General features: G+C 52.2%; 1 protein-coding gene across 1 annotated transcript; it reads left to right on the forward strand.

Moving 5' to 3' along the window:
• Window positions 1-643: 643 nt before the first annotated feature.
• On the forward strand, window positions 644-1,576 carry LOC131571870 (olfactory receptor 14A16-like). Its single transcript, XM_058824624.1, has one exon. It carries the CDS (start codon window positions 644-646, stop codon window positions 1,574-1,576), a length of 933 nt encoding a protein of 310 aa, XP_058680607.1.
• Window positions 1,577-20,151: the final 18,575 nt, after the last annotated feature.

Raw genomic sequence — 20,151 nt, forward strand, 5'->3', positions numbered from 1 at the left:
ATCTGCTGCTCTCAGGGAGGCTCTGGCATTTGCAGCAGCTGAGTCAGGCACTGCCCTTGGCATTCCTGCCAGGCAGGGCTGTCCATGGGAATGGGGTGTCCAAGTTTCCCTGGCACCTGTGGGGCTGTGGGCAAAGCAGTCCATGGGAAAGGGGAATGAGCTGAGCCCCCTCCCTGAGATCCCATCATGGGCACAGCCAGGGATCTCCTTGCTGTGCCCTTCCAAGCTCTGAGCTGCCCTCCTGGGTGCAAATCTGTGCCAGAGCCTCTGGGAGTTCCCTGCATGTCCCACAGGGAAAGGCAGAGCCGCCACAGCTAAGGAAATGCTGCTGGGTTTGCCAACTGAGCAGTGAGTGTCCTTGGCACAAGGGGGTGCTGAGACTTTGCCCAGAGACCTTTAGAGAGGGTGAGACATTCAGGGATCCCTCTGCTCTGGGCAGGGCTAGGTTTATCCCAGGGTGACCTGGGAGTGTGATTGTGCTCTGATTGCAGCCAAATGATTTCCCAGAGCAGGAACAAGGCTGGGTGAGTCCCAGCTGTAGGGACTGTTTACAGGGAATGGCCCAGGTTTGGCTCCAAGCAGCCTCTCCTGACTTGTCACTGTCCTTTCTCCATGAACAGGTCCCCAAGTGCAGCCCCAGCAAATGTCCAACAGCAGCTCCATCAGGCACTTCCTCCTGCTGGCATTGGCAGACACACGGCAGCTGCAGCTCCTGCACTTCTGCCTCTTGCTGGGCATCTCCCTGGCTGCCCTCCTGGGCAACGGCCTCATCATCAGCGCCGTAGCCTGCGGCCACCACCTGCACACGCCCATGTTCTTCTTCCTGCTCAACCTGGCCCTCAGCGACCTGGGCTCCATCTGCACCACTGTCCCCAAAGCCATGCACAATTCCCTCTGGGACACCAGGGACATCTCCTACACTGGATGTGCTGCCCAAGTATTTTTTTTTGTTTTCTATGCTATAACAGAGTATTTCCTTTTGACCGTCATGTGCTACGACCGCTACGTGTCCATCTGCAAACCCCTGCACTACGGGACCCTCCTGGGCAGCAGAGCTTGTGCCCACATGGCAGCAGCTGCCTGGGCCAGTGCCTTTCTCACTGCTCTCATGCACACAGCCAATGCATTTTCTCTGCCTCTGTGCCATGGCAATGCCCTGGGCCAGTTCTTCTGTGAGGTGCCCCAGATCCTCAAGCTCTCCTGCTCAAAATCCTACCTCAGGGAATTTGGGCTTCTTGCTGTCACTGTGTGTTTCAATTTTGGTTGTTTTGTGTTCATTGTTTTCTCCTATGTGCAGATCTTCAGGGCTGTGCTGAGGATCCCCTCTGAGCAGGGACGGCACAAAGCCTTTTCCACCTGCCTCCCTCACCTGGCTGTGGTCTCCCTGTTCATCAGCACTGGCATGTTTGCCTACCTGAAGCCCCCCTCCATGTCGTTCCCATCCCTGGATCTGGCCCTGTCAGTTCTGTACTCAGTGGTGCCTCCAGCCCTGAACCCCCTCATCTACAGCCTGAGGAACCAGGAGCTGAAGGCTGCGGTGTGGACACTGATGACTGGATGCTTTCAGAAACACTAAACTGCTGGCCAGTGTTTGCAAATCACTTGTAATAAAAGTAATTTTTGATATTTCTTGTTGGTTTGGTTGTGGTCTTTTTCCCCTTCTTTTTAGGTTTCTCATATTGTCCATAATTAAATATCAATGTTTGGGCCGTTTCTCATTTTCTTTCTCTCCACCTTCCCTGAGCCCACAGACTGTGCCAATGAGTGGCTGCGCTCCTGGTGGCTTTAAAAGAAATAAAGGATCTCCCAGCAGAGTTTTCTGCAGAGATGCCCTTTTGTTGCCTTCTCTGGAGCTGCAGCAGCAATGTCTGTGTGCAGAGCTGGGGGCAGATCAGTGCTGGCACAGCAGCTGTGCCCAGCAGCAGCAGCACTTGGTGTTGCCAGTGCTGCTGCTGTGACCCTGCCCCGCTGCCCTGGTGGCCTTGGTGTTGCTGCAGGGCCTGAGTGCTCTCGGGGCTGGGCACAGCCCTGGGGGTGGCAGTGCCAGGGCTGCAGCAGGGACAGGCCAAGTAATATAATTAATTAGTAATATAAATAATTTGTAATATAAATATTGTTTGATAGTTCTTTTGGCTTTGTTCTTTTTTTCCCCTGTGTTTTAGTTTTTCAATGTTGTCCATAAAATAAAACCATTGTTTTGCCATTTCTCTTTTTTTTTCCTCCATCTTCCCTGGAGCCACTGACTGTGTCAATGAGGAGCTGCACTGTTCGTGGCTTTAATAGAACTAAAGGATCTCCCAGCAGAGTTTTCTGCAGAGATGCCCTTTTGTTGCCTTCTCTGGAGCTGCAGCAGCAATGTCTCTGTGCAGAGCTGGGGGCAGATCAGGGCTGAGTACAGCAGCCCTGCTCCTGCTGGCTGCACCATTCCTGATCCTGGCCAGGAGCCATTCGCCTTCTTGCCCAGCTGGGCACTCTGCTGCCTCATGTCCAGCCTGCTGTCCATCACTCCCTGCAGGTCCCTTTCTGCCTGGCTGCTCTCCAGCCACTCTGTCCCCAGCCTGTAGCACTGCAGGGGTTGTTGTGGCCAAAGGGCAGGACCCGGCACTGGGACTTGTTCAACCTTGCCTTGTTGGATTTGGGCCCTGGATCCAGCCTGTCCAGGGCCCTGTGCAGAGCCCTCCTGACCTCCAGCAGATCAACACTCGCATCCAGCTTGGTGTCATCTGCAAAGATGTCCTCGGTTCTTCAGTGTCACAATGGCCTCTTGCTTACACCAGGCCCAGCACTGTCACACTGGTCTCCTTGGTTCCATGAAGCCACAAAATGTGACAATGGACTCCTTGGTTCCATGGGGCTTCACAGTGTCACAATGTTCTCATTGGTGCTGCAGTTCCACAGTGGGCCCTTGGTTCCATGAGGCCCCAGAGTGTCACAATGGCCCCAGAGTGCACAGAATGCCAGAATCAAATAGGCTGGAAAAGACCTTTGCTATTATCAAGTCCAACCATTACCCTAATACTGACTTGTCACCCTGACCATGCCACTAAGTGCCACTGGAGAGGGACAGTGACTCTGCCACCTCCCCCCTGGCCAGCCCATTCCAATGCCCACTCACCCTTTCTGTGAAGAACCTCTTTCTGTTGTCCAGCCTGAACCTCGTCTGGTACAGCTTAAGGCTGTGTCTTCCTGTCCTGCCCTCCAGCAGATCCACACTCACACCCAGCCTGGTGCCATCTGCAATTTGTGAATGGTGGACTCGATCCCCTCAGCCAGATCATCAGTGAAGATATTAAACAGGACTGGGCCCAGCACAGATCCCTGGGGGACAGCACCAGTGCCTGGACACAAGTTGGGTGCAGCACCATCCCCACCACTCTCTGGGCCAAGCCTCCAGCCAGCTCTTTACCCTGGGAAGGGTGAACATGTCCAAGCCATGGGCTGCAGTTTTTCCAGGGAATTCTGTGGCTCATGGCTTTAAAGGCTTTGAAGTCCAGGCACACAACATCCACAGCCTTTCATGCATCCACAGGTGGGTCATCTGGTCATAAAAGGAGACCCGATTGGTCAGGCAGGACCTGCCACCCCTAAATCCACGCTGGCTGGCTCTGATCCCTCGGCCATCCTGTGGGTGCCCTGTGATGGCACTCAGGGTGATCTGTTCCATAACCTTGCTGGGCACCCAGGTCAGGCTGACAGGCCTGGTGTTCCCCAGATCCTCCTTCCAGCCCTGCTTGGGGATGGGCTCACACTGGCACCTCCAGTGCTCTGGGCCCTCCCTGCTGAGCCAGCACGATAGTAAATGATGGAGAGCAGCTTGGGGAGCTCATCCACAGCTCCCTCATCCCCCTGGGATGGATCCCATCCAATCCCAAACACCTGTGAGAATCTGAGAGGCTCAGCAGGTCACCAACTGCTCCCTCCTGGATTCCAGGGGGCTGTTCTGCTCCCTGTGGCCATCTAGGAGACTGCCCAGGAGAGCACTTGTCCTGAGGACAGCCTTTCCTAATATTGAAAATTGAGACAAACAAGGTGTTAAGTAGCTCAGCCTTGTCTTTATCTTTAGTTACTGTATTTCCTACTGCATCCAATAAATAGTAGAGGTTCTGTTTGTCTGGTGTTTTGCTATAATTTTATTTATAGAAACATTTCCTCTTATTTTTCACAGAAGTGGCCAGGTTAAGCTCTAGTTGAGCTTTCACCTCCTTCCTTTTCTTTTTGCATAACTTAACAACATTCTTAAACACTTTCTGAGTTGCCTGTTCTTCTTTCCAAAAGTGATGCACCCTCTTTTTACCCCTGAGTTCCCACAAAGGCTCCATGGGCAGCCAGGACAGTCATTTTCCTCACTAGATCATGTTTTGCCACACTGGCAGAGGCTCCTCCATCCCCTTAAGATTACTTTCATGAAGTGTGTCCATCCTCCCTGGACCCTTTTGTTTTTAAGGGCTGTTTCCCTTTAAAGAATCAGTACCTGATTTGGTACTCCCCAAATCAGCATCCTAAATAGGCCAAAGTCTGCCCTTCCTAATTCCAGTGCAGAAGTTTTGTTGCTGCCCCTCCTTCTTTCACAGAACATTGAAAACTTGATTATTTCATGGTCACTGTGCCCCAGGCAGCCTCCGAGCCCCACATCTGCCGCCAGCCCTTCTCTGTTTGTGAACAGCAGGAGACAGAGCTTTCCATGGCAGTGGGAGTGTTACCAAAAATTCTGTAAAACAGAAAAGTCCTTAACCCTAGTGTAGCATTTAGAAACACCATTATTTATTCAGCTGGATGCACGGGGAACAGCTCCTCTCAAAGCTGTGCATGCTGAGTACAGTAAAGTTTCTGTTTATATTCTGTATTTTGCACACATATTCATTGATTGCCCTGGACTAAACATGCATATGATAATCATTTCCCCAAAATCATTAACATATTTCCCCTCCCCTTTACCCATGTGTCTTCTGTCCTGGGGGTCTCTCTGGTGGTCCCTGGTGCTCGTGGACCCCAATGTTCCAGTGGGCCTGGCTGAGCTGGCAGGACACTGAGGCTGCTGAACTTCCAGTTCCCCTTCTCACACAATGGGCATTGTGTGGTTTCCATAGGGTTGGGGTTGTGGAGAACCAGCATTGTGTGTGCTCACCTGGTGTAGACAATTGATCATCTGATAACATGAGGTCACAGAGTGGGCTATGACATCACAGAGTGGGTTATATGAGGTCACTGAGCAACTACAGCATCATAGACTGTCTCTGTGACATCACATAGCCAGTTGTGACATCACAGGGCAGAGGACTAACATCACAGAGCAGGCTGTGATATCACAGAGCAGGCTGTGACATCAGAGACCAGCTGTGTGACATTAGAGAGCAGACTATGACATCACAGAGCAAGCTGTGACATCGCAGAGGGGCTGTGTGACATCCCAGCAGGGCTGTGTCAGGTCACTGGGTTGGTCACTCTGCCCCAGCTCCCCCTCACAGTTTCTCCCAACAAGTCCAATGCTGTTCATGCCCCGCAGGGTCCCTGTCCCCCGGGATCCCCCCGGCCCACCTGGAGCCACAGCCTCCACCAAAGGATGTTCCACAGGATCCACCCCAGAGCCTGACATGGGGACAAGGGGCTGGGCTGTGTGACCAGGACATCAAGGACGTGGATTATCCAGGTCATTGTGGCCTGGATTGGGTTGCCCAGGGCAGGAAAGATGTCTGGCAGCTGGAGCAGGGTCTGGGAAGGGCCTCCAAGGTGGGGCTGGAGCCCTTGGGCTGTGAGCAGAGGCTGAGGGAGCTGGGCTTGTCCAGCCCGGAGCAGGGAAGGCTGAGGGGCTCCTCATCCCAGCCTGGCAGTGCCAGAGAGGAGGGGATGGAGAACACAGAGCCAGGCTCTTCACAGGGGGCTGGGGGGAGACAAAAGCCAATGGGTGGGAGGGGAAATAGGGGAGATCAGCCAGGGCATGAGGAGATGAAATGAGTCAGGCTGATTTTAGCATTTCCTCAACACCAAGAGCAGCCTGAGTCCCTTCTCCATCCATGACTGAAAGCTTTGCAAATCAGGAATTGTTAAGGCTGCTTTGCCCCCATTCCAGGATGGGCATCCTGATACAAGAATTTAGGTGTGTTTATATCCACCACAGAACCATATTTTTGTAAAAATAATTTTAGTATGGAAATCACCTGTGGATGACAGACTCATCAGATACTGCTGGGATGTTGCACATTGCTCAGGGAAGAGCTGTGATTGTTATTGAATTGTATCCTGTTCAACCATGGTCTGTTGGCCATGAAGAGAAACTTTCTGTGCCTCTGAGTCTCACCAGTTCCTGACCCCCAAAGGACACAAACTTTATGAGTTGTGGTTTCCACTCCAGTGGTGGCACCTGCACCTCCCTCTATTTCCAGAGCAGAGCTCCCTTGTCCCAGAAAGTCCCTGGCAATGCAGGGATGAAAGAAACAAGATAGGCTGTGGGGATCAGGGGCAGGGCACAGCCAGGGATTTGGGGTGGTTGTAAGCCCAGGGTAGGACCCGGCCATTGGCCTTGGTGATCCTCATCCAGCTGTCCTGGGCCCATGGCTCCATCCTGTCCAGATCTATCTGCAGAGCTTCCTGCCCTCCAGTACAGCCACATTCCCACCCAGCTTGGGCTCACCTGGGAACTGGCTGAGGGTACTCTCGATGGCCTCATCCAGATCAGCAATAAAGAGATTTCACTGACCTGGCCCCAATCCTGAGCCCTGGGGACACCCCTGGATGTGACTCCATTCCTCAGCTGCTCTGACTGACAGTGATTGGATGGGGGAAATGGTGGGGAGGAGGTAGGGACAAAGTGTGATTGATTGTCAGCCATGAAGCGTCTGGATTTTCATATCTGTTCAGATTGCATGAGGAGGGGCTGGGGATCAATATCAACTGGGGATTGCTGATAGCAATTTAAAAAGGGGAAAAGAAAACTAAACAGGACAAAACAATTCTCTATTCATTGTTTTCAATATCATAGATTCACTTTGAATACACTTCTGGAATCTTTCTAATTAACCACCGAAGAATTCAAGACTTGAATTATTTCCATGGGCTTGTCTTGTTTGGGTGTTTTGAACAAATGTTTATGAGCCTTTTTCACTGAATTTCTCAACTGAAGAGCTCAAGAAAGAAGAGGCCTCTGGAAAAGTAAAATTCATCACCAAACCTCCAAGGTGCTGAGGATCTATCCTGATCAGAGCAGGAACGAGCAGAAATGGGCACAGTTTTGTGTCTGCCCCAGCTTTGGGAGTGGCCCTGGTCCTGGAGCAGGAGCAGCTCTTGAGGGCCCCAGGGACGGGGCTCTTTTGCTGCCCTGGGCAGATGGGATGGCAGCAGGGGCTGCAGAGCTCTCAGCACCTCAGCCCGAGGGGAGCAGGGCAGCCAGGGAGCCTCCTTTGGCCTTGGCCAGGCACCTTCCCCCATGGCTGGGGCTGAGTCCTGTGGCAGCTGCAGCTGCTGCTGTGCCCTTGCCAGGGGCTGAGGCCGTGGGGCAGTGCCCAGAGCAGCCTGGCCTGAGCAGTGCTGTGGGGCCAGAGCCGGCTGGGCTGGGCTGGGGAGAGGCCCCTGGTGCTGCCCAGAGCTCAGGGCAGCTGGCAGAGCTTGCAGGGAGCTGGGCTGGGCTCAGAGAGCCTGGCCCAGAAACCATCAGTGTCCATCTCAGCCTGGCTGAGTGTGCAGGGGCCAAGAAGAGCAGCCCAGGGTCTGCAAGTTCTCTGGGTGGGAGCTGAGCTTGTGAGCCCCAAGTCCCAGAGAGATGGGACAGATGGGAGCAGAGACAAATCATTCCTGCTACATTCTTTTGTTTGCCTGTACAGGAGACCTGGATCCATATATAGAGGAGGTGATTTGTGTCAGATAATACTGGCAGAGGGATAAGAATAATAATTTTTAGCTAAAAAAATATTTTATGCATGATAGACCATGAGAAAAAAAAAGGAGACCCATGATCAGGAGATCATCTGAGTTTTTTCAGAGTAGGAGACACTCATTGATATTCCAGAGGTCAAACCTGTTCAAATACTTTCCTCAGGCCTTCCTTGAGATGAGAGGTGACCACCAGAGGCCAAGGCCAGCCAGAGCTCTCTGTCCTGGCAGCTTTTGTGTGAGAGAACCCTTGCCGATAGGGAATTTTTCAGAGAGAGTACCAATTTTGGCCATGGGCACCTGGAAAGAAGGTTGGTTCTTTTCCATAGGAAGGAAAGCATAGAGCCACAGTGCTTCCAGAGCTGATAAGAGGTAGCCCTCAACATTCCAAGTTCAGCTGGACCTGTCCAGTGGCCCTGGGAGGCAAAACCAGCCAGACATGTTCCATGTCTTCTTGTTTCCATGAGGCCCTGCAGTGTCACAATGTTCTCCTTGCTTCTGCAGTGTCACAATGGCCTCGCACTTCCATGAGGCCCTGCAGGGTCACAGTGGCCCTTTGGTTCCATGAGGCCCCACAGTGTCACAATGGTCTCCATGATTCCATGGAGTCTTGCAATTCCACAATGTTCTCCATGGATCCACGGTGCCCTGCAGGATCACAACGGTCCTTGGGTTCCATGAGGCCCTGAAATGCAGCAATGGCCTCTTGGTTCCACAAAGCCCTGCTGCTTCACACTGGGCCCTTGGGACGATGCGGCATAGCAGAGCCACAGGGATGGCCTTGGTGCCACAAGGTCCCACAGTATCACAGTGGTCTCTGGTATTGATGATACCCACAATGTCACAACGGTCCCTTGGTTCCACAGGGTCCCCACACTGTCAACATGATCTCAACAGGAAGGAAACCGTGTTACCCCAGTGTTTTAGGGGTGATGAACTGCAGTTACCAGAGACAAAGGCCTCTGGACAGACACACTGCCTTTCCTGGCAGCTTTGTCTGGGAGCAACACTTGGATATTCAGAATTTTGAATGTTGAATCCCAATTTCAGCCATTTCTGCCCAGAAGACAAGGCCATTTCTTTTCCACAGGAAGGAAAGCACAGAGCCCCTGTGTTTGGAAGACAGGTGAGAGCTGGCCCTCAGGAGGCCAAGGCCAACGAGACCTGTCTGTAAGGGCAGCTTTTGTATAGGAGCAACTATTCGATATAGGACTTTTGGAGGTGGAATCCCAATTTCAGCCATGGGCACCTTGAGAAGGATGTTTCTTTTCCATAGGAAGGAAAGCACTGAGCCCCAGTGTTTAAAGGCAGGGGAGACCCAGCTCTCAGGAAGCCAAAGGCAGCCAGACTTGTTGGTAATGGCAGCTTTTGTCTGGGAGCAATCCCTGCATATTGGTAAGGTTGCAGGGGGAATCCCATTTTGGCCATGGATGCTTGAATGAGAATGGCAGTTCTTTTCCATTTGAAGGAAAGCCCAGAGCCCCAGGGTTTCAAGGATACATGAGAAGAGACCCTCGACATGCCAAGGGCAATGGGACCAGTCAGGCCAAGCCAACCAGACCTCTTCCCTGTTCCCTGGGATCCATGGGGCCCTGCAGTGTCACAGTAGTGGTGTCATATGGGGTCCCTGGTTCCATCAGGCCCAGATGTGTCACACTGGCCTCTTGTTTCCATGGGGCTCCACAGTGTCACAATGGTCCCTTGCTTCCATGAGGCCTTGCAGTGTCACAGGGGTCTCCTTGGTGCCACAGTGTCACAATGGCTCCTTGGTTCCATGGAGACTCACAGTATCAGACAGGTCTCCTTGGTTCTATGAGGCCCTGCACAGCCCCTTGATTCAATGAGGCCTCCAAGTGCCATCATGGCCTCCAGGATTCCATGAGGCCCCTCAATGTCACAGTGGACCTCTGGTTCCATGGGGTCCTTCACTGTTCCATGGATCCTTAGTTCCATGGGGCCCTGCAGTGTCAAAGCGGATTCCTTGGTTCCACAGTGCCCCACAGTGTGACAATTGCCCCTTGGCCTGCCAAGACTCCAGAGTGTCAAAGTGGACCCTTTGATCCATGAGGCCTTGTAGTGTCACAATGGTCTCCATGATCCCATAAGGCCTTGCAGTGTCACAACAGACCATTGGTTTCACACAGCCCCACGGCATCATTATGGTCCCCTTGGCTCCACAACGCTCTGAAATACCACAATGGCCCTTTGGTTTCACAAGGCCTCCAAGCGTAAAAATGGCCTCCATGGTTCCATGAGGCCTTGCTGTGTCACAATGGACTTCTGGTTCCATGAGCTCTCACACTGCCAGCAGCAGTCTCCTTGGTTCTGCAGTGTCACCATGGACCCTTTGTTCCATGAGGTTCCACAGTAGAACACGGTCACCTTGATTCCGTGAGGTTCTGCAGTGTCACAATGGACCGATGGTTCCACCAGGCCTTGCTGTGTCACAATGGACCCCTGGTTCCAAGAGGTTTCTCAGGGTCAGAATGGTCTCCTTCGATGTGCAATATCACCATGGAGCATTGGGTCAATGTGGCCCCAATGTACTACACTGGATTTTGGTTCCATGGAGTTCTACTGTGTCACCATGGACCCTTTGTTCCTTGAGTTTGCACAGTGTCACAGCTGACTCCTTGGTTCTATGAGGCCCCGCTGTCAGCAAATCTCTTAAATATCAGAATACGGCTCCTGAACACTCATTTGCTATTTCAGAGGGTATCATTTATTCAGGCCTGAGGTCTAGGAGGCATAACCCTCAATCTCACATGGACATGTAATTCTACCAGTTGGCCCTGCCAGAGCCAACTTGGGCAGCACTTTGGCCATGGCTGCTGGCCCTGGGCCTGAGGCAGGAGCAGGAGACAAGTGACCCTTGCAGGGCTGGGGCCTCATTGCCTCCTTGTCCCTGCTCAGCAGCCTGGCAGGGGCCGCCCCATGCTCCTGCCCTTGCCATTGCACATCCCCACATGCCAGTGCCCATCCCGGGAAGAGCCCTGGGCAAGGAGGGAGGGACAGGATCTGCCTGGCCAGGGGCTGGGGCTCAGGCCTTGGTCCTTTGCATTCCTGAAACACATCCAGATTTGCTCAGCACCAGAGACACCTTTGCCTGGTTTGTCCCCAGCTGCCATCACTGCCTCCACTGTTCTGCTCTAACTGGAATTTGGGGACACTTTCCAGTCATGTCCCTCAGTGGAAGCCATTAAAACTTGAAGAAACTTTGGAGTCTAAATTTAACTTTGAGTTTGTGAGAAGTATTTTGAAGACACTCTCAGGGACTGAGTCTGATGTAAACAACAGCAAAGCCCTGAGAGAGTTATTAAAATTTTCCAAGTCCGGTTATGGAGAAGGATTTCAAACACCTTGTAAAAAAACACACATTCCTATTTTAAAGGGTGTCCTTTATTAAATTTCTCTTTAGAGCAGAAGTGATTGCAGCATTCTGTGATTGATATTGACCCAGGGTCTCTCCTCAGCAGCTCTGGCCTGCTCACAGAAGCTGTGCCTGGAGCTCTGACCCAGTGTGCACAACCTTGCTCCTCATTGCCCAGCCCCATCCTGTCTGTCCTCACTGCCCTGGGCCGTGCTGTGCTTGCAGAGCTGGCTGCACTCAGCCTAAGAGGGGTTTGCCCTTTTGGGGGGTTTTTTGGAGCAATCTGAATCTCCTGAGTTTCCCACTGCAAACAGACACACTGCTCAGGTGTGTGCCAGCCCCAGGTGCCACCAAAGCCCCTGCAGAGCTGCCCTGGGCCAGCTGTGAGGGTGGATCATCAGCCCAAGCTGCACTGGGCCCCTGCAAGGGGCTGTGGCCATGGGCACTGCGCTGACCCCACTGCTGGGTTTGGCTGCCACGGCCACCGAGAGAAATGAAACTGTCCTTGGAAACACTGGGGAGGACTGGGACATACTGGGGACAGTGGGAACGCTGTGGGAGACACTGGGACATACTGGGAGTGACACTGGGGAGGACTGGGACATACTGGGAACGCTGTGGGAGACACTGGGACATACTGGGAGTGACACTGGGGAGGACTGGGACATACTGGGAATGCTGTGGGAGACACTGGGACATACTGGCAGTGTCACTGGGGAGGACTGGGACAACCTGAGGACACTGGTGGCATTGCAAAGAAAACTGGGGACACTGGGGCATCATATGGGTCAGGTTGGGAGGAACTGGGAACGACTGGGAATGAACTCAGGTGTATTGGGACAGACAGGGCTGCACTGGGAGGGATTGGAGGGACACTGGGGTTGAACTGGCTTCTACTTGGAATGAAATGGGCTTTAGTGGGGTTATATTGGTCTGTACTGGAATGGACAGGACTGTCCCTGGAAGGACTGTAGGAGGGTGATTTGTCTGTTCCCGCCTCCACCGCATCCCATTTGCCGAGGCTCCCTCCCATCACCGTTCCAAGCCAATCATCACTAGGAATCTGGGCCTAGGGGCCGTGCCTAAAAAGGCGCCATATTTTCTCCTTGCATACAACTCCCATCACACCTCGCGGCCCCATTAAGCCCCATTGGAGCCAGGACTACAAGGCCCGTCATGCCCCGCGCTCCACAGTACCCCAGGATCGCCCCCATCTGTCCCATCAGTGTTCCCCAGACCCTCCACGATCCCTCAGTGCCCCCTCACCGCACATTCGGGAGCCCCCGAAAGCGCCCCGGACCTCTTGAATGCTCCCAACCCCACAGATGCTCGGTACAGCCACTTGTAAAAATTCATCTCCTCTCATCCCCTGCGGCCCCAGATCCCCTCAGAACACAGTCCCGCGCCTAAAACTCCTGCCGTGCCCCGCGCCCTAAAGAGTCCGGTTAGAGCTCCCCGTAAGTTCCCGTGAGGGTTTCAAGTCGCGGCTCGGACACAAAAGTGTCCCCTAACAGCCGTCCCGGACCCCCAAACAAAGCGTTGGAGCCACTTCCGGGACTACAGCTCCCATCATGCTCCGCGGCGCACGTCCGGCACTATTCCAGCCGGGACTTCATCTCCCGTCATGCCCCGCGCCCCACCGAGAGCCATTGCAGTTGCGCCTCGAACTCCCATGATGCTCCGCGCCCACATTAAACCGTATGATACCTGCGCTTACAACTCCCATCAACCCCCGCGCCCCAGCGAGCCCTGTCAGAGCCCCCCAAGGGCCCTCCCGGACGCCGAAGGGCCCCAAAATCTCCTCCCTGACCTCCAAGGGCCCCCCTGGACCCCCAAGTGCTGCCCCGGACCCCGAACTGTCCCTCGGGATCCCTGAGTGCCCCTCCAAGTGCCCACCCGACTCCCCCAAGTGTCCTCCAGACCCTCAAGTTCTCTCTGAATTCTCTCTCCAGACCCAAAACTGCCCCAAATGTACCCAGAAACGTCTCCGGGCACCTCAAAGTTCTGCCCCTTGACCCTGTGTGAGAAAAAGATGATGAAAAAGATGATAAAATAGATGATAAAAAGACGACAAATATAACTAATTACCATAAAGAGGAAAAAATAAGTCGCCAAGAAATAATAATTAATTAATGAAAGGAATTGTGTTTTAATTAATTTAAATAATTAATTAATGAAGGGAATTCTTAGCATGAGAGACAATTTTTTTTTATTGCTAAAAAATGTATAGATTTTTAAAGGAAAATTTAAAACTAATGTAATAAAATAATAAAAATATTATTATAAATTAGAATATTATGTTTATAACTTTATTTATTAATTAATTTTTTTTAATAAGGAAAAACACTTTCATTTTTTTATGTGTTTTGAGATGTCAGTCCCCGGTGGGCCATGTCAGACATAGTGAGGTTGGGGGTGAGGAGCAGCTTGTCTCAGCCTGCAGGGGGCTCATTCTTCTCCCTGCTCAGACCTCCTAAGGAGACATTCAGCATCAAAATCACCTGGGAAATGCTTCTGTCCCTTCTTCTCTGAAATGAAAACAAAAAAAAATATTCCGTTGACTGAAAAGAAAAATCATGATGTGCACTTTGGAATCTCCCCCCTGAAGAGAACTCCAAACTGACTCCAATCCCAGCACAAGCCCTGGAGACCCAAAGACAATGGAAGGGAGACAGAGAGCTCCTGAGGGCTTTCTGTATTTTAATCAGCCCCATGCTGGATTTGGGGCTGGCTCCAGGAGCCTGAGGCACGCAGAGAAGGATGGAGAAGCTGCTCAAGGAGTCAGCAGCAAAACTCCAAGTGCCTTGGAGCATGGCTGGGCCCCACTGAGGGCAGGGAGTGCCAAAGGCTGCCCAGGGCCTGGTGAGAGCAGATCCTTGAGGGCAGGATTGCAGGGAGCCCAAGGCTCTGGGCAGGGAACTGCAATGCAGAGCAAGGCCTGGCTTGGCTGGGTTTTCTCTCCTTTCAAGAGTCTCTGGGTAGGCACTGCTGGTTTCAGGTCCATGGTCCCTGTGCTGCTCTTGGCCTGCTCTGGTTAGTGTGATGAAGGCAAAAAGCTCTGACCATGGTCCTGATGTTGGGTTATGTGTTCTCTGGTTAGAGGTGCTATTTTAATTCTTCATTTGCATGGTGGCTCATTGTTCTAGGAGTTTTCGTTAGGTCATTCTTTTCTTCCTGTGTAAGTTTTTGGTGCTGTTTAGGTGGCCTGGAAAGGCCCAGGGATGGCCTTGAAGAGCCCGGCGCTTCAAAGGACGAGGAGAGACTTCTGATCTTGTCTCGGTCTTGGTGTTTATTAATTTTTTATCTAAAAGATTTTCTTTCATCCCGACAGAGGTCTGCACAGCAAGTCAGCCATGGGCACACTGCGAGCCCCCGGGGCGGTCACTTATCTTTATACTCTAAGTTACGTGTACAATATTTATCATTTCTCCCCAATACCTTCTACCCTTATTAACTGGTGCACTTTTAGTAATAACCAATCCCCAAGTGCCACCATCACCACAGAAGATGGAGGCCAAGAAGAAGAAGAAGAAGAACAGGACACGCCCCAATTCCTCCATCTTACTTCTTTAGACCCCCCTGTACCAAAATCCTAAACCCTGTGTTTTATACTCTAATTAACTTATCCCTTCACCACACACCCAGTGAATTCCTCCCAGTCCTCATACAGGTCTCGTCTCCTGTGTAGGATCAAAGTCCAGCCACCAGACACTTCTGGCAACATTCCAGGACTCCCGAGCCCCCCAAGGGTGGTCTCGGCCACTCTGCACCTCCATCCTGAGGTGCTGAGATCCCACATCTCCCCCTTCTGTTTGCACCAGGAAGATCTCTTTTACTATCCGATTCATAGCGTGTTTTAAACATGCAAATATGCATGGGACGACAAGTATGAGGATTAGGAGAACTATTAAAACATAGAATCCTACTCTTAAAATTCCTCTCCAAATGGGAGAGATGTCAAAGAAGTCTACCCTTAAAATTCCTCTCCAAATGGGAGAGATGTCAAAGAATTCTACCATACATTTTGCTTTGGCTGACTAATAATTACCCCCATTGCTTATTGCAGTGAATGAAAGAACGATGCACATAAGCATCATGAAACTCATGGCTTCGTTTCTATGTGAAATCATTGTTTCGCTTTTCTTTCAGGACCTTAACAGAAAATTCCCCCAAAGTCCTTAGTTTTTTTTTATTTCTCTTCCGAGTCATCTTGGCAATCTGAGTCTCGACCCCTGTCTGAGTACTCGTCTCTTTTTTTTTCTTGGATCTTTGTTTCTGGGATCCGCGTTTTCATGTTCTCGCACTCGAAATGGCTTCACGTGTCGTGCCGACACCCACGTCAGACCTCGATCTGTGGAGATACAAGCGAAAGCCTTGCCCCCCCACTAGGTTGCGCTGTCACCGGCCTCCCCAGCTCGGATGACAGCATGAGCTCGACTGCCCCTCGTCCTGTCGACTGCCGTGTTCGTGATCTCATTTGAGACCGTGTCTGCCTGGCTTTTAATTCAGCTGGAAATGGAGCTTGAACACCAGAACGTCTCCCTTGAAGGGAAGGGACTGGGACTCCGAGGGTTATACCAGAAGCATCAAGTCTGAAGAGGGTGTGGAGCTGCTGGGACATAGGATCCTGAGCATGGCCCCTCCTCGCCCGAGACGTCACAGGGAACCTGGCCCGCCCCCGCCCGCGCTCTACTGCCTGCGCATGGGTGCTCTCTGAGCCGCTCCCTGTCTCTCCCGAGCTGACGTCACTCTCTCCCCCTCGTTCCACCTCCGAGGCCTCCCCCCTCAGTCTGCCCCTGACTCTGTCTCCTCTCCCTCTGACACTGTGTCCCTGGCTCCTCCCACCGGTGTGTACGGCCCACCCCCCGCCGGCACCCGGGCCCGCCCCGCAATTCGACCCGACTTTCCCCCCAGGTTCTTGCGAGTTTTGTCCGCCGCGCGCGTTTCCGCTACTCTGCCGGCCGGAGCGGCCGCCACCCCCCGGCGCCGCGCTGACAAAAGCCGCGTCTGCACTCATGTCTCCCTTTATCTCTTCACCCGCGCTCCCCGCCGGCTCCGTCACTGCTGCGCCGTGCCCCCCCGCGAGGAAGCGCCTCCCCCCCCCGATCCCTTCTCTCCCCCCCTTCACCCCCCTTTCCGATCCTGACTCCCCTGTACTCTCCGGAGTTTCAGGACGCTTTAGGAGCTTCCTGGGGTTTCTGGGTTTTGGGGCCGGGGGCTTTAATATTATTTCCTGCTCTCTTTTCTCGAGAGCCCTTTCCCCCGGCTTCTTGAGGCCAGAGCTAATTTTTTCCCAGAGCTTTGCTTCCCTCCCTCCTTCCGAGGGTGCCGCAACTTTTCGTTGCTCTTCCAGTCTTTTCGACTGCACCGAGATGCCTTCCAGCATCAATCTTGCCAGCGAGAGCAGCTTTAATGCTGTCTCATCATTTTTTGTTGCTAAAAAATATAAGTGCCTATTGATTTCCTGCCAAAACCCCACTTCGAATAGCAGGCATGGTTCGGCCAGTGGGTAGTTAAGCCTTGCCCACAACAATAACTGTTTTAATTCTTTCTTTGGGATCCCTTCTGTATATGCTTGAGCCACGCCTTGTAAGGCGGACAAAATTTCCCATTGTTCCTGGGAGAGTGTGCCCCCCATGTTCTTATTTTTTGACCTTCTCACTGAATCTGTCGTCAGAGCTGTCCGAAGGCTCCTGGTCTCTGTCCAGCAGGTCACAGGAGAAGGATCCAGAGGCGCCTTCCGGTTCCGATCCAGGCTGCTCTGCTACGAACTTTCTTCAGCAGAAGCTGAGAGATGTAATTCTCAGTGACTGCTGTTTTTTGCAGACTCTTCTGGCCGGTTTTTTTTTCTTTTTTTCTTTTTTCTTCAGGCTTCTCTCCTCAGGAGCTATCAGTGCTCTGCCGGGAACTCGTCCTAGATTGGAGCTGCCCTCTCGGCTCTTCAGCTCTTCAGCTCTTCAGGGCTGATCCCCCCCCGAAAGGTTGGTGGAGAGTAGCCCATGCAGCGAACGCCACTCAGGGACGCCACTCAGGGACGCCACTTGTCGGTTTCTCGGCTGTTTAGGTGGCCTGGAAAGGCCCAGGGTGGCCTTGGACAGTCCGGCGCTTCAAAGGACAAGAAGAGACTTCTGATCTTTTCTCGGTCTTGGTGTTTATCTGCACAGCATGTCAGCCATGGGCACACTGAGAGCCCCCGGGGCGGTCACTTATCTTTATACTTGAAGTTACATATACAATATTTATAATTTTTCCCCAATACCTTCTACCCTTATTAATCGGTGCACTTCTAGTAATAACCAATCCCCAAGTGCCACCATCACCACAGAAGATGGAGGCCAAGAAGAAGAAGAAGAAGAACAGGACACGCCCCAATTCCTCCATCTTACTTCTTTAGACCCCCCTCTACAGAAATCTTAAACCCTGTGTTTTACACTCTAATTAACTTATCCCTTCATCATTCACCCAGTGAAATCCTCCCATCCTCATACAGGTCTCGTCTCCTGTGTAGGATCAAAGTCCAGCCACCAGACACTTCTGGCAACATTCCAGGACTCCCGAGCCCCCCAAGGGTGGTCTTGGCCACTCTGCACCTCCGTCCTGAGGTGCTGAGATCCCACAGAACCTCATTGAAGATGTCATTTTGAGTGACTCCACAGTGAAGAATTCCAGTGGGGAGGAAAATCCCCAGAGATCCTGCAGGAGGATGGGCTTCAAAGCCAGCCCAGGGTGGCTGAGGAGGAAAGACCCACCCTGAGCCAGGAAAGTGGACAGAGCTTCATACAGAGTTTGGAGCTGGTGGTCCATGAGCAGATTCATGATGGGGAGAAGCTCTACAAGTTCTTGGAGTGTGGGAAAAACTTCAGGCAGAGCAGCACCCTGATCAGCCACCAGAGGATCCACACCGGGGAATGGCCCTATGAGTATGGGGAATGTGGGAAGAGCTTCAGCTACAGATCCACCCTCATGACCCACCAATGCATCCACACTAGGGAGAGGCCCTATGAGTGTCCCCAGTGTCAGAAGAGTTTTCACATCAGGTCCCACCTCCTCAGCCACCAGCATATTCCCACAGAGGAGAGGCCCTTCCGCTGCCCTGACTGCGGGAAGAGTATCTAGCAAAACCTCCACCTCATCAGGCACCAGCGTATCCACACTGGGGAGAGGCCCTGTGAGTGTGGGGAATGTGAGATGAGCTTCAGCTGGGGCTTCAGCCTTAGCTGCCACCAGAGGATCCACACCAGGGAATGCCCTCCCTACAAGTATGGGGAATGTGAGGAGAGCTTCAGTCGTAGGTCCCAGCTGATCATCAGCCAAATAATCCACACTGGGGAGAGGCCCTATGAGTGTCCCGAGTGTCAGAAGAGGTTTCAGACCAGCTCCAATCTCCTCGGCCACCAGTGGATTCACACTGAGGGAGGCCCTTCTGCTGCCCTGACTGTGGGAAGGGCTTCAAGGACAACTCCATCCCCATCACCCACCGGCGCATCCACACTGGGGAGAGGCCCTACGAGTGTCCCCAGTGTGGGAAGAGTTTCTTTGGCAGCTCTGACTTGACCAGACACCAATGGAGGCGCTGGTAAGGGAAGTCCTGCAAGTGCTCCAACTGCCGAAGAGCTTCGTGCACCGCTCCAGCTTCATCCCCCATGGGAGGATCCACATTGGTCAGAGCCCTGGTGACCCACATTTCGTGTGATCCATGTTGGGAGGACACCTGGCTGGTTATCCTTTTGGTTTGGCCCTAATTTTCTTCTGATTTTTCTTTATCACTTAAAAACACCTGAAATATGACAAAAAAGAAAGTAATTGATCAAGGATATCTAAAATCCTACTATTTAACAGGTGTTTGAGGTGGAATTTATGGTTTGGGAACGTATTCTGGAAGATTTGTGTGTTCTTGGGGGATTTCAGGAAGTATTCTCCATATCCTTGCACTCCAGAATTCAAGATAAATTGGTCTGTCACCTCAAAATTATTCAATCCCACTGAAAACACCTCAATTTTACCCCAAAATGGCTCAATTCATGTCAAATTGCCTTGTTCCCACCTCAGAAAAACTCAGTCCCATGCCATATCTAGTTGATTCCACAATCTTCAGGGTGAGATGGTGTTGGAAGGAGATTGGGACAAGTGAGATCGAAATTTGAGGGTGTGGGATCGGGATTGTGTAGGTCTGGGTGTGTGTGATCTATTTTGATAGTAAATAAAACTTTCAGAACTATCGATTTCTGTCCCATTCATTTTCCATCAGTTCCAGTTCTGTTTTCAGAGTGCCATCTTCTCAGCTGATTGTATTGGTGTCCTCCTTTCTCTCCTGCCTCTCTTTGCCTGCTCTGTTTCTCTCTCAGTGTCTCCCTTAACCCAGGGCAGCTCCCACCAAAGATCCTGCCCTGATTTACTTCCCAATCCATGAGCTACAACAACCATGGGTGAAGTTATGTAGGCTGGCAGTGAAATGTCATTGTAAGATCTTGCTGCACTTGGCTTTTGGCTCCTTCTTAAGAGCTTTGCCTTTGAGGGCAGGAACATCTTTACCTGGCCGGGAACTGGAATACCAGCCCCTGGGAGTGTGTGCCATGGATCCCAGAAGGGCATTCCTGAGGCTCCCAGGGTGCTGCTCCTGCCGTGCCTCCCAAGGAGCTTTGCAGGGCCAGGAGACAAGGTCCAGCAGCTCTGTTGGTTCTGCAGTGCCACAACAGCCCCTGGTTCCATGAGTGTCCATACTGCAAACAGAGGTTCCTTGGTTCCCATGATGCCCTGCTGTGTCACCATGGATATTTGGTGCCATGAAGTTCTTCAGTGTCACAATGGCCTCCCTCTCTCCATGAGCTTCTGCAGTGCCACAATGGCTTCCTTGGATGGGCAGTGTCACCATGGACCATTGGCCCCATGCAGCCCCACTGGGACACCATGGACTCCTT

Source organism: Ammospiza caudacuta, unplaced genomic scaffold, assembly GCF_027887145.1.
Source record: "Ammospiza caudacuta isolate bAmmCau1 unplaced genomic scaffold, bAmmCau1.pri scaffold_39, whole genome shotgun sequence".
Classification (NCBI taxonomy): Eukaryota; Metazoa; Chordata; class Aves; order Passeriformes; family Passerellidae; genus Ammospiza; species Ammospiza caudacuta.

What these genes read in the sequence shown, in the direction of transcription:
- LOC131571870 (XM_058824624.1), top strand. Translation starts at nt 644, where the DNA reads ATGTCCAACAGCAGCTCCATCAGGCACTTCCTCCTGCTGGCATTGGCA.